The sequence below is a fragment of the Rhea americana genome, unplaced genomic scaffold (genome assembly GCF_003343005.1).
Source record: "Rhea americana isolate MKP2758 unplaced genomic scaffold, rheAme1 scaffold_124, whole genome shotgun sequence".
NCBI classification, from domain to species: domain Eukaryota; kingdom Metazoa; phylum Chordata; class Aves; order Rheiformes; family Rheidae; genus Rhea; species Rhea americana.
Window position 1 is genome coordinate 2,516,874 of NW_028185306.1, and position 13,363 is coordinate 2,530,236.

A 13,363-nucleotide genomic window follows, 5' to 3' on the forward strand; every position below is an offset into this window, starting at 1 on the left:
AATTTCTGTCTTTATCTTTCAGCTTCACACCGTGGGCTTGCAGCTGTAGCTGTTATAGTAACATTGGTGATGCTGGCTGCCATTTCCACTTTTTTGTGGTGCCTTTATAAACAGAATAATAGGCTCTTCAGTAGGATACTGTGGGTCAGAAATGCCTATTTTCCACAGATTAATGCTGATGTTCCTGCTTTGGAAGAAAGCATTCTCATTTCTGATTTTGAGAGAAACGAGAACAATTAATTGTTCAGAAGTACCAGGCAATCACCTCTTCCATATTAAACACCGAACTCTACAGTACATTTTTTGAGCCAGACACAATCTAGGAGCAGCTCATCCTCTCAGGGTTTTGGGTCGCAGGCAAGCTGACAAAGGAAGACAATGAAAATGGTTAAATGCTGCCAAACAGTGGTGAGTGGGGAGAAGTAACAGCCACCTGCTCTTTCCCTCCTAGTGAACTCTGTGCAGCCACATTTCTGAAACTTTTCAAGGTGCACAGTGGGCAGAGAGGAGCGGAGAACCAGAAGCCTCAAACTAGCACCATTCCAAGTGTCCTCAGTGGTCGCCAGTCTGCACTGCGCTCTCCAGTGTCCTAGGGAGCGTGTGCTCCCTGGGAAACCTCCACAGGGACTACCAGTGTCTGCTGTGATGGAAAAAAACAGGAGGTTGCCTAATTCTTGTTCTGCAGATGTTGAGCATGCTGGACTCGATCCTGTCCTGCCAGAGGTGGATGGGTCATCTTGCACTAGTGGCAGTAGTTCAGGCTTAGGCTTGTGGAAACCAGCCTGGACCCTTGTGCTCTGTGGCAGAATTAAGTGARGATGCACTGGGGAGTCATGGAGAGATTGGTTTCGCAGGGAAAAGCCAGGAGCTTTGGCTGCTCCATTGCCGTGCAGCCTGGAACTGCTAACATGAGGCAATCGTGTCCAAGGCCTCAGGGCAGCTGGCATTTTCTTCTAACTTTTTCCTTTGGGAATGTTTGGGCTCTGGTGTTTTGTTTTTACACATCACAGAATTTGTTTGTGAGCCAGCATTTAAAATTTGGCCATGAATTTAGGAACCCTGAAACATCTCCCAGGGATTATGGGATAGTTTTTTCTTAACACCTACTCCTTCTGTAAAAAGAACAAAGTTATTTTTTCAGACAGTGGAATATTGCCAGGTGGTTTTCCAAGCTTGTAGAGAGATGAAGTCACTTCTGATTTGGGAGTTCCAGAGTTTACCTAATTTGGTTCATTATCCCTACATGGTGTTATAAAATAAATTAGTCAAGAGGTATAATGGCACATGGACTTTGTCATTCCAAAGTTAGTATATTCACTGGAGATGCTTCCAGTGTCCTGTTAAAGATTCAACTATGAGATCTCTTGCCTAGTTTGTTTTCAGAAATTAAATCCCATCAACTACTTCTAATCGCAGTTTTAGTCCATATCTAGTTGAAGAAAAGTATTATTTTAAACGTTGCCGAAGTTGTGGCAATAAATTGCTTTATTGTCCACCTACAATATTTCTGCAGGCAGTATTAATGTACATGTACATTAAGGTACACTTGAACCCCTGCTTTCAAAAGTTAAGGAAGATAGGTGGGAGAGCTGCATTCGCAGTCCCAAAGGGTGGTTATCTCTCTAGTCAGAGTGCAATAATTGAGTTTAACAGAAGACCAAATGGAAATTCTTCACTTTCCATGGTCGTACTAAGGTGCTAGTGGAGGGGTCTTTCATCTGAGAAATATACTGGAATATTTTTTCTGTGAAATTTCACTGAAAATTTGTTCTTTAGGCTGATGGTTGTGAAAGATCCTGGTTCAGGTCTCTGCATTACCTCAATGACAGTGGTCTAGGACAGAAACACTTATTCTCTGTGTGGGACTCCCACCTCTCTAAGCAGTCCTCCAGCCACGTTCTTGAAAACATCTGAAAAGTTCTTTGGGATTCTGAGTTTTTTATTGCAGCACAGAAAAACAAAGTGTCATTAATGAATACTTACCTCAGAAGGGAATAATTATCCCTTCAGTCATCTCTAAAAGCTGCTGTGAAGGGCTGTGTTTATTGCAGGGCTTTCTGTTTGTTTGTTTTAAGATTACTCATTCTTACAACTTTGCAAGAGTGTGAAAATGAAGGTGCATTTGTGACAATTAAGCTAGCAGGCAAGGCCAACTGAAATTTCTTGTATAGTATTTATACACAGGAATGTATGACTTGCTTTTGGTTACATTTCACATGACTGTGTAGATTGGCTAATTTTAGAAACATTGGAAAAATTGCCTTTTCATGTCATAATTATGCATAAGATTAAATTCTATTATTATTATTTTTAAGAGTACTTAGTGTATTTCTGTGCTGGTTTACAGAAGTTAAAATGTTGTCAAAAAGGCTATGGAGAATTTTGATCCCAGTATAATTTTGAACTTGCTGTTTTCAATAACTTTCATGGATGTAGCTATTATAAGTTCTTAATCTGATGTCTTCCATCATATAAAATATACATAGCTTTTCTGTATATATTTTCTGTAGTGGTTTGACCCCCCCCATACATTCATCTCCAGTAATGTTTTCAAAGTTTGGTCTTAAGCCTCTAGCTTTATCTGGGGCTGTATGCAAAGTCCTCTGTTAGACTTTGTGGATTGTAGCTTTTTATCATCATCATGATTTTCAGATCATCTGCTGTTTATATACATGAACTATGATAGCTTGTCATCCTCTCTCCTTTCCTCATGAAGATTCCCCCTACTTAAACAACAGTTGGAGGAGCTTAAACCAACGTATTTCCTTTCATCAAATCATCACTGACAAGTGTGAATGCTGCCTTTTTCAGTAAGTAGAGTGAGTTGCAGGATGTTTTCTGTTTAAGAGAGTAAACTCTGAGGACATGTATTTGTCAGGCTATGGTGCTGTTACTGAGTTATGCATACTTTGTCAGATTTTCATTCTGTAAATGAAGGTGTGTATTTTTTCACAAAACATCACATAGACATTTTATCAATTTCCTTTGAGCTGTATTACAATCATTTAATATATTTGAAGGGCATTTATATAAAAAGTAATCCTACCCTTGAAATAGTGATTATTGGCTAACATTAACTCTGATGTAAATGATATTATGTTACGGGAAAATAGTTGAAGCAGTATTTTCATCAGACTTTGCAATAGTTGGGAGGGAATATTTTAAAATCTTTCATCACTTAACTTTTATAATTGCAGATATTACAAGAATGTAATCATTGATTATTTTTTATTCCTTGTTCTGAATTTTTATTACCATTCCTTTCAATTTCCCTCACTCACAGGTCTCCTGTCCTATTCCTAATCTGAGAATTTGGTGAATGTATTTTCATACCGACCTTGATGATAGTGGCAGTGAGGTTCACTGTATTATTTCAACTGGAAAATTAAAGTGTGGCTAGTAACTTTTGGTGCTGCAGTTTTTCTGAGTCTTTGCCCAGCTGTCGTTAGCTGCCAGGCTTTGGTGCCTCCCCCGTGACAGCAGTTCCCGGGCTTTGCAGCGGGGCTGGCTGCTCCGAGCTTTACCCTGCTGCCCCGGCCTCCGCTCCGACCACCCGGCCAGCGGGTGCAGGCAGGTGCGGAGCYGCAGCCCATTCCCAGTGCCATGGGGCTGGCGATCCCTGGGTGCGGATGAGGGGACGCGTGCCCTGGGACTGGTGCGAGCGGTGCCGGGAGGAGGGGGCAGGGAGCAAAGACAACACGTGGGAGCGGGTCGGTGATGCACGAGGACTCTCCCAGGCTATTGCCTGTTCCCTGCAGCCTTAGGAGAGAGGCAGCGTTACGTGAGTTAGGGGCTTCAGGAATTTCCCTGCCGGGCTGTAGAGGCTGTGTTGCCTGGGGCCCCGTTCACTGCTGCTGCGAGTAAGGTGGAAAAACGCTGATGGCAGTGTGGAAGCTTCCATTGCTGCAGCGAAGTGTTTGCTGTGTCCAAGAACYGGGTTCACCAGAGCAAGAGCAAGCAGATGAATGTTGCGTTTTCCCGGGCCATGCTGGTGCCTTTGAATCACTAAGCGAGAAGGAAGTATTAGATATTTTCATACCCCTTGCTTGCTTTGGGGAGGAAGAGGTATCCCAGCTAGAGATTAGATAAATTCAGGTCAGCGTATGGCAAGACTTGGTCTCCCACAAATTATGATTTGTGGAAAAAAAAAAAAAAAAAAAAAAAAAAAAAAACACGTTCTTACATTTGCAGACTATGTTGCAGGGGAGAACACATCTGTTGGCCCCATTAGAGCTCTGCTGCACCTCTGAGGGAGACGGATGCCCGGCTCAGCGTTCGCGTCCCGGCTTTATGGGGCGCGCGAGGGGAACGTGCAAGCAGGACAGCGCAGAGGGAAGGGTTGTGGCTCAGAGCTGTGAGCGGGCACCTAAGCTCCATCGGGGCCTCTGCTGGGTGCCGCACTGTCCTCCTTTGCTCAGGGATCCTCCTCCCTTTTCCTCTTCCTCTGCCTCCGGCACACTCACATTTAACGGCTACAAATATATGGTGGCTGTGGGGCTGCTTTTAAACCTGTGCAACATAGTTTGCAGGAGTGTAAGGAAGGAGAAGGATTTTGCACACTGGGTGAGGCTTTCTGGAGAGTATCCTGGCTCTCCTACCCTGTTCCCAGGGCACCAGGGCACAAATGGCACTTAATTTAGCCCCCTATTTTTTCCTTCCATCTTGTTGCCCCTCCCTTAGTGTGGTAACAAGCATCCTCACTTTCCAGTAAGAGTAAACCCACTGAAATGAAATCCATGGCATACCCTTCCTCCAGGCTGCATATATATAGTGAGAAATTTTCGGTTAAAAGCTGTACATGTTCAGCAACCGGTTTCTAAATCCTCAGCTCCAGGAAGAGAGGGGCCTCTTCCGGAGCTGGAATGTCATTTCCTTTGGCAATCAGAGCAATATTGGGCCTGGCCTGATCTCTYAAACCTAATGCAGCCTCTATGTGTAGTAACTGTCTGGAGAAAATTCACCGGCATTACGCTATTTTAAAACGGTGTGAATCAACACTGAGCTCTGTGCTTGGAAACGCAGTCAGTCTCAGTGTGGCCAGTAGATGGTAGTGGCACACAGCTGACAATATTAAGTGTCTGCGAAGAGAAAGAATCACAGGGATGTGCTGCTGACGGCTCTGAGGCTGAATTAAATGAGTAGCAAAACTCCCAAGATGCAGGGCTCTGCAAATATCAGTGTTGCTTCTTAAAGACGACCACAACATTACAAGGCTGTTTCATGATAACTTTTTGAGTCTCAGAAGTCATTCTCGTTCTATATTATAATGGCATGTAAATGGCTCTAAAACACAGAATGCATTAAAATACTCAGTTAGAAGGGGATAATTCAAGTCTTCTAGTCGATGAGTAATTTTTGTTCTGTTTGAGTGATGGGAAAATCCACCTGGGTTCCTGAGCGTTAAATAAGTAAGTACACGTGTCATTGTGATTTGTTTTGGTTCTGATCAACTCATATTTTGATGGAAGGGTAATTCACTGCACATGTTCCAGCCAGCTCCCTTTATTGTTAATGCATTTTGTTTTAATGCTTTATTTCTTGACTGTTTCAGTGCAGGCATTTACTTAATAAACCTGTTACATGGAAAAAGGAAAATGAAGACACAGAGAAAAAAACATTAGATTTTTTAAAATCCATTGCATAAATACTTACTACACTGCTGAAAGCAGATTTTTTTTTTTCTTTTCCTCAATTAATTCCGTAAGGAGCTCAGACCTTAGGATTTGCTGATCCCTTTCTATATCCTTTACCTTTACRCAGAAATTGACTGTGATCTGGATTCTGATCTTAGAAGCTTAACCATAAAAAAAAGGCATCGACAAACACTGTGTGGCAAAGCCTCACTTTGGAGTCCTACTTTTTATGATCTTATTTCCTTACACTGCAGCTTTTCTATCCTTTCCTGATCCTTCTGTGATGAAGCAACTGGAATTGTTTAAGGAAGTATACTGGACCCAGTGTGCTGGAGTGCTTACAAGCAAAACCATGGTAATTTATAACCAGTAAATCAGTTCCGAACTGCAATCATATCCAAAAGAGCACAGCTAGATAATAGCAGGAATCCTTCTGCTACTATTTTCCTTTRTTGTTGTGAAAAATGCTTATTTTTGTTCTTTGAGCTGCTGCTATTGCAGCAAATTCTAAGCCTTTTTCAAACACGCAACCTCAACCTGCACAATAAATCTCCACTGTGGTAATAAACGCTCCAAAGCGCAGTCTTAGTGAAACACTAGCTGAACTTGTAGCTACAAGGTAAGCCTGGAAGTGCACAACGGGCTGTCAGTTCCCCTCCTCTGCATGTGAGCGCAGGAAAATACGCCAGCTGCTTTCTGTGGGTCAGGCACCCCAAGGTCTAATGAACAACCTGCTCTCTGCTCGTGGTCTCTGCTCACTAGGTACTTTAAGGCCATCCCCAACAGCTGAAGTAACAGGTAGAATAAAATAGCTGTGACAAAATCATGYGTCTCTGACTGTGCTTACACAGTCRTCTGAAAATCAAAATTATGCCTGTATCTTTTCAGATTCTTATAAATGGATGTTTGTCTGAAGAAACTGAAAGGTTCCTTTCATGCTRCACARAAACTTCTCCACAATTTTTCTGCATTCCTTTTTTAATGAATACTAAAAATTATCCCATCAGATAGGTAACTCCGAGCCTATTTATGCAGGTTACCGTTACGAACTCTGATCTTAGGCCTTTGAACCTGGCAATAACTGACTAAAGCTGCCTTGTCATTTCCTCTTGCAGTTAACTTTGCGTGCGGTTGGGTGAGAAGYGCCTGGAAAGCCCTCGCTGGCAGCCAAGCGCGAGCTTGCACAGAGGGGRTGAAAGCTGAAGGAAAGACAGACTCTCTCTGGTCAGCAGCTTTGGGCTGCGTGGCTTCACTAACGCTCGCTTTGGGACCGCGTCCCAGAGCCGGACGCTTTCAGGGTYGGTCAGGTATGTAAGCACAACCCCTAACGTCGGATGTTGCCAGTAAGATGGAGTACATAAACGTTTAGTATAAAGTAAAAGAATATTCAAAGCTAATTTGATATGGCCCTAGCACAGCTGACACACAATTCTGCTTTATTTGTAGTGTTTGGAGTTTTTTTTCGGTGAAGTTGCTCCCACTTATAGTGCACTTACCTGTTATTTATCTGAAACCTGACACCTACCTAAATGCTTACACAAGCTCAGCATTGCATTTTCTAGTGTTCAAAAGTTAATAACATCAGAAGTATTTCCTAAATTGTAAGAAGTTAATATCTGTCACCTCATATTGTGTTCTTTTAGTCCTGTGAGATAAAAACAATGTTCAGAAGCAAAATGAATTATTTGAAAAAAAATGTYGCAAAAGCAGATTTTGAAGACGGAGTTGTCCATATGGGGCACACTGCAGGTCTAAAAGCTATGAGGTACCTTAAACATGAAGATGCATCAAAGCAGCTCCTGGAGGCTTTCCCTCTGGAAAGARCAGATGAATAAAATACCTACAAAAACAGCTGCCTTAATCTTTTAAATAACTATAGTAAAAATAGCAGACTGGCTGTTCCCCCCACGCTACACCCAGGAAGGCAGTTGAAGTGTTGGCTCTATCACTGCGTGCTCCTGGAGCACTTGCATGGATGAACCTGGCACTTCTGGACCACCAGCACCACATGTCTGTCCAGGTAATTTTGGAAGAAGGAAGGAAAGGCAACTTGGGCTTGTTTCTCTATCCGGTCTTGCATCATCCATCCTCCCATGGGCTCCCAGAATCTACTCTGCGATGATGAGCTGGATTCTAACTGTGGCAGTTTGCAGACGAACTTGCTCTTTGCCTGATAAAAAGAATGTTTCTGTTGTCCTTAAGGAGGCTTGCCTACTTGCTCTGGTCCAGCACAAAGCCAAGCCAGAGGAAGGGAAAGAAGAAGGGAAGATCTGCTGAAAGCAGTAGTGTAAGGGGAACAGATCAGTTCTTCTTGTTAGCTGGGGAGACTAGAACAAGAAGTAGCTGACTGAAACCACAGCAGGGAAAATGTTTTAACCGTAGGAATAGCTAGACAGAACAATAAGCAGTCAACAAAAGTGGTAGGATCACTCTCAGTAGCAGTGTGCACCGCTAAATTTGATAACTGTGATTTAGAAATAAACAAATCAATCCACTGCCACTGCTGGGGAATAGATTTMAAACACTGCTGGATGTCTCTTGCAGCTCAGTCTGATTCTGATCCGACAATCCTGATCTGAAAACAGTGTGTGTGTGTGGTGCGTGTGTGTGACTGCTGATGCATTATCAGCTTCTTTCCCAACCTTTCTAGCCCACACAAGTGTTCAACAGCCAGGTTTAGGGTCTCTGTGGCCACAAATTCCGTGCGATTGGGATAAGGAAAACACCTCTAGTTAAATTTGTGGTCTGCCTCGGGATAGAAATAGCCAATTCTGAAATGAGTATGACTGAATCATGGAACGACAGAAACTGAGCSCACATGTATCATACCAGTGGGACATAATCTGCCCTATGTACCTAAAAATCCAGGTCCAGGATAGAAGAAGACACTTCCTTAAAAGTCAATGATATAATCAAGTGAATGCCCAGAATCAGTACACGAAGGGTAAAAGAATGAAAGGATGCATGCAAAAAAGCTTACTCTTGCTTTTGCTCTCTTTGTCTTTCTCCACAGCGAAGTCACAGACTCAGGTGATGGGAAGCCTGATGATCGACTYGTTTGGGCTGCTCAGCACTTTGAAGGACAGGTCTCCGTAATGCTTCCTCTTGGGGAACATTAATAGTGAAAACAGCAACTTCCTGCGCCAGCAGACTGCCTGGTTCAAAAACRAAGATAGAACTGACTGATTTTGGTAATTTACAAGTTTATGTTCCTAGCTTCACGTGGTCCTGCTGAAGTATATCAGTGGCTAGATCTGGATCAACAGCAGCTGGCTAGACTGCGCAGCCCACGACACTCAAAGTAAAGCCATAAGCTGTGAGAAAGGACATTCCTCACCTTTCTGGGCCAAGCGTTGCTCTGCCACCCACCTTTCTGCTCTTTCTCCGCAGGCTGTATCGAYGAGGTGGGGCAGTCCTGCATGCAGAGATCCATGCGTCCTGCCAAACCTGAGYGCCGAGGGAAGCTCTCCAGAGCCCTGGCATAGCCACGCAGTCCTCTCTGGAGAYGGGGAATGTTCATGGGGAAGCCAAAATGAGCTGGAGCTCCAGCGAGGCTGCCTCCGAGGGTGTTCCCAAACACAAGAACACCCAAAACAGATGCAGCGCTTAATCTAAGCCGCACAGCGCTATGTTAGTACTAGTGTTTATTATTTTTATGATCGCTTGTTAAAGCACTGATTCTTTTAATTCATATTAACTACTGCCCAGGGAAAGAAAAATAAAGCTCACATAGACAATAACAAAATTTTCTGACAAGAGGCCAAAACTTTAAAGGAGAATTCTGAAGCATAACGTGTTTTGTTTTGCGTCTTTGTTTCTGATAGATGTTGACTGAATTCAGGAGGGTGATGGCACTTCGAACAAAACCAGCTGGAGAAGTCAGTTGGTTAAAAATTAACCCTCTAAGAAAGAATTTGAATTTGAAATGTGCTTAAGAAACATCCTGAGAAAATATCAGAAGTAATTCGGATCTCTTCTGAGAAGAGATATGTACACTGTGGCTGCTGTGTTTAGCAGAAAGGGGAGACAAGACGTGATACATGGCTGAATTCCTAATTTAAGGTGGATAACAGTTCAGTCTGAGACTCCCTTTCCCCCTGCAGTTTTGCAGGATGCATCAGCAATTCTCAGGTTGAAATAAAGCCTAACATTAATGGATGACTTTAGGGATTAGGTAGAAGTTATGTATTTATTGTGATAGGAAACATAGGGGCGAAAGAAAGACGGTTGTCAGACTCTTGCTCACTTTGCCGTAACGAAAGAGTAGAGGAGGATTTTCAAAAGTACAGACAGGAGAGGAGCATAAAGCTACATATTATACCTTAGACCTTAGAAAACCTTATTCTAAAGCTACTGTGACAAATATTCACATACTTAATGTAAAAACAGAGAGAAAAAAATACATAATAATAATAATAATGCACAACACGGTCTGCTGTGGCAGATTTGCATCTCGGTCTACCTGGACACGCTAATCGCTCCTCTGCATCCCGGCCAGAGRGGAGGCTATGTAGGATGTGCAGGTATTTTTATCCCCATTGCTGGTATTTTAGGGAAACAAGAAAGGAAACGTTTTATGTTGGCACTACACCAAATTCCAGCTCAATTCAGTGTTTGACTTGAGGCCAGTCTTAGCTATAATTAAAGCATGGAATGGATACAGAAAAAGGGTGTAAAAGAAATAATACCCTCATGCAAAAAACAAAGATGAGGGGGCAGAGGGAAGAAATTTAGAAACAAACAAGTTACACCATTTGCTTAACGTGTTGGAGTTCTTTTCCTGTTTGATACGTTAGTTGCAACACAGAGACATCTGCTGTTAGCAAGTAAGTGCCAAAAGAGATTTAACAGAATGTGTTAYTGTTTTAAATAAATAGATCATGTGGGATGCTGAACTGATCTTTTTTTTTGTTCCCCGTAATTTAATGTGTAGTCATTCTAAGTATCARACTGTTAGAGAAAAATGTCGTTATTGTTAGGTAAACTGTTTAAAGCCGAATTGCTTGGCAATTAATAGCAGGGCTGTGCATATTTTTAACTTGTTTTTAATGCCATAGGTAGTGATACAAGTTTAGCTAAAGTACTCCCCAGTAAGCAATGTAGCAACCAACAAGCAACTTTCTAACCGTGTCCATTTGCTGGTTGTTTGCAGCGCTCTCTAGTTGCTTTGGTGTAACTAACTCGTGTGTGTGAGTACTGACAGCTATCAGGGATGACGGACTGAAGTGCGAATAACCTCTGCCACTTCCAGAACGCTGCAGCTATCCCCTCTCCCTCCCCCGACCGATGTAAACTGCAACCGCTTATTTGAAGTGAACACTTACAGCATTTTGGACGGAGAGCATTAAGCTCAAGCATCCCAGCATCGGCCAAGAATGTGAGTCTTAATACATTGTCACACGTTTTCAAGATCAGAGGGAAAATCCACGTATTTTCAAATAAATTAGTACCAGAGGGACCCAACCCTGATTCCTGTTGGTAAGGTGCTAAATGTATGAGCTGCCTTAGATTGTGGGTCCGGCTGCTTTAATCCTGCCMTTGTAAAACCAACAAGCAAGCAAATCCAACGGGGGGAATATTTGGTGCGCATGGCCGTGCAGCGCTGGCTCTTTGCTGAGGCAGTTACGGGACTAGCAGCAAACACGTAGCCAAAGGACGTCAGAGCAGTGGTCAGTCGTTGAGTCTAGGATTCTCCTAGACTTTATTTCTCTGGTCCGGAGAAAAGCTGGGCAAAGAAAAAGCAATAGCCGTGCGTTTTGCTGTTGTGCTCTTCGGTGGCAGGCTCCCCCCAAAGACTTGAGCCGGACCCTGGGAGCTGGGGAGGTCCAGGCTCGGTGGCCTGGCTTTGCTACTGACTCACTACGGGCCGACTCACCTGCTTTTTGCTTTGGGTACCCCACCTATAAAACAGGGAAATAATGATTTTGGGGGGTCTTCTAGGGAGAATGACTGGCAAGTCCTATGCAAGTTGCAAAATGACACATGATTACTAACAATCTTTCAAAATCCACGGGGGTATTATATATACAAATAAACTAACTGAAGGTAACTGCTATTTAAACTGATCTGTAGCATTATGCTTGTGTTTGTTCGCACTTTCTTTTCATGTCTATTAAGCATGTTTTGTTAGATGACTGAAATACACTGTGATTTGGAATCTCCATCAATTTTTGCTTTTAAAGCCAAGACTCTTGGCTTCCCTTTTGCTTGTTCCTACTTTACTGTATTAGTCATGTCCTCTCAGCACCACACATGGCTATAAAAGTGTGTAGGAGTAAAGGTTAAAGATAAAYGCTAGGTTTAACAAATGTGATTATTGTTGTCATAAGGATTGACTTCTAAAGTTAGTGGTCAGATCATTCTACTTTTAATGTAGGATTGCAATTGCAATTCAGCATCCATGCCTAAGTTAAAGTTAGAATTAATGCAATTTTAGCACTTAGTACTTCTGAAGACTTTGGATTATCAGGAATCAAAGGCTAAGTTCATAAGGGGAGCGTAGTCTAACTGTTGGAAGTAAGTAAATGTTCAACAGGCCACAGTGAAAATATGAAGGACTCTGTGGTCCAGTGGTAATGTTCCTCACTTAGGGGCAAGGGAAAAAGGATACCTAAATTCCAGGTCCTGCTCTACAGACCCGTCAGCCTGACCTTGATCCATGAGAAGATGACGGAGCAGATAATGCTGTAAACTATTTCCAAACACATTAAGGACAAGAAGGTGACTGGGAGTTGTCAGMATGCATCTATGAAGGGGAAATCATGCCTGACCAACCTGATAGCCTTTTACCATGACACGACTAGCTCAGTGGACAAAGTGAATATTATTTATCTTGACTTTAGCAAGACTTTTGACATTGGCTTTGATAGCATCCCCACTGACAATCTGATGAAGTGGTGATAAAGAGTTGTGACCAGCAGCACGAAGTCCAGCTGGAGTCCAGTCAGTAGTGCTGTAACCCAGGGGCCAATGCTGATGCCAATATTGTTTAACATCTTCATCAATGACCTGGACGGTTGGGACAGAGCACACCCTCAACAAGTTTGCAGATGATATCAAACTRGGAGGATTGGTTGATAAACCAGAAGTGTTGCCATTCAGAAGGACTTCAACAATCTGGACAAATTGGCTGACAGGAATCTCATGAAGTTCAAAAAAAGGAAATGGCCTGGAGAGGAATAATTCCATGTACCAGTAAAGGCCAGGGACTAACCAGCTGGAAACAAGCTTCGCAGAAAAGGACCTGGGAGTCCTGGTAGACAAGCTGAACATGAGCCAGCAATGCATTCGTGCAGCAAAGGCCGACAATATCTTGGGTTGCATTAGTAAGAGCGTGTTGCTGGCAGGTCAAGAGCGGTGATCTTTTCCCTCTATCTAGCACTAGAGAGACACATCTGAAGAACTTTGTCCAGTTCCAGGCTCCTCAGTACAAAAGGGAATGGACATACTGGAGTGAGTCCAGCAAAGGGCCATGAAGATGATTAAGTGCTAGGAACAGTTGACACACAAAGAAAAGTTTAGAGAGCTGCGATTGTTCAGGCTGGAGAAGAGAAGGTTTGGGGTRGGTCATATCCATGTATATAGATACCTGATGAGAGAGAATAGACAAGATGGAGCCAGACTCTTCTGAGTAGTGTCCAGTGACAGGACAAGAGGCAACAGGCACACACTGAAATACAGTAAATTCCTTTTAAACATAAAAAAAGGGAAAGTAGTCAAACATTGGAACG

At 42.9% G+C, this 13,363-nt stretch overlaps 1 protein-coding gene across 1 annotated transcript in view; it reads left to right on the forward strand.

Annotated features, from left to right (window-relative positions):
- PLA2R1 (phospholipase A2 receptor 1) overlaps positions 1 to 3,408 on the forward strand; it is a 41,421-nt gene extending 38,013 nt beyond the window's left edge. Inside the window, exon 29 of the mRNA XM_085325887.1 lies at positions 23 to 3,408. Within this exon, the coding sequence (XP_085182013.1) occupies positions 23 to 240 (218 nt within the window). The 3' untranslated portion in view covers positions 241 to 3,408. The remainder of the gene's footprint in view (positions 1 to 22) is intronic.
- The last annotated feature ends 9,955 nt before the right edge of the window (positions 3,409 to 13,363 follow it).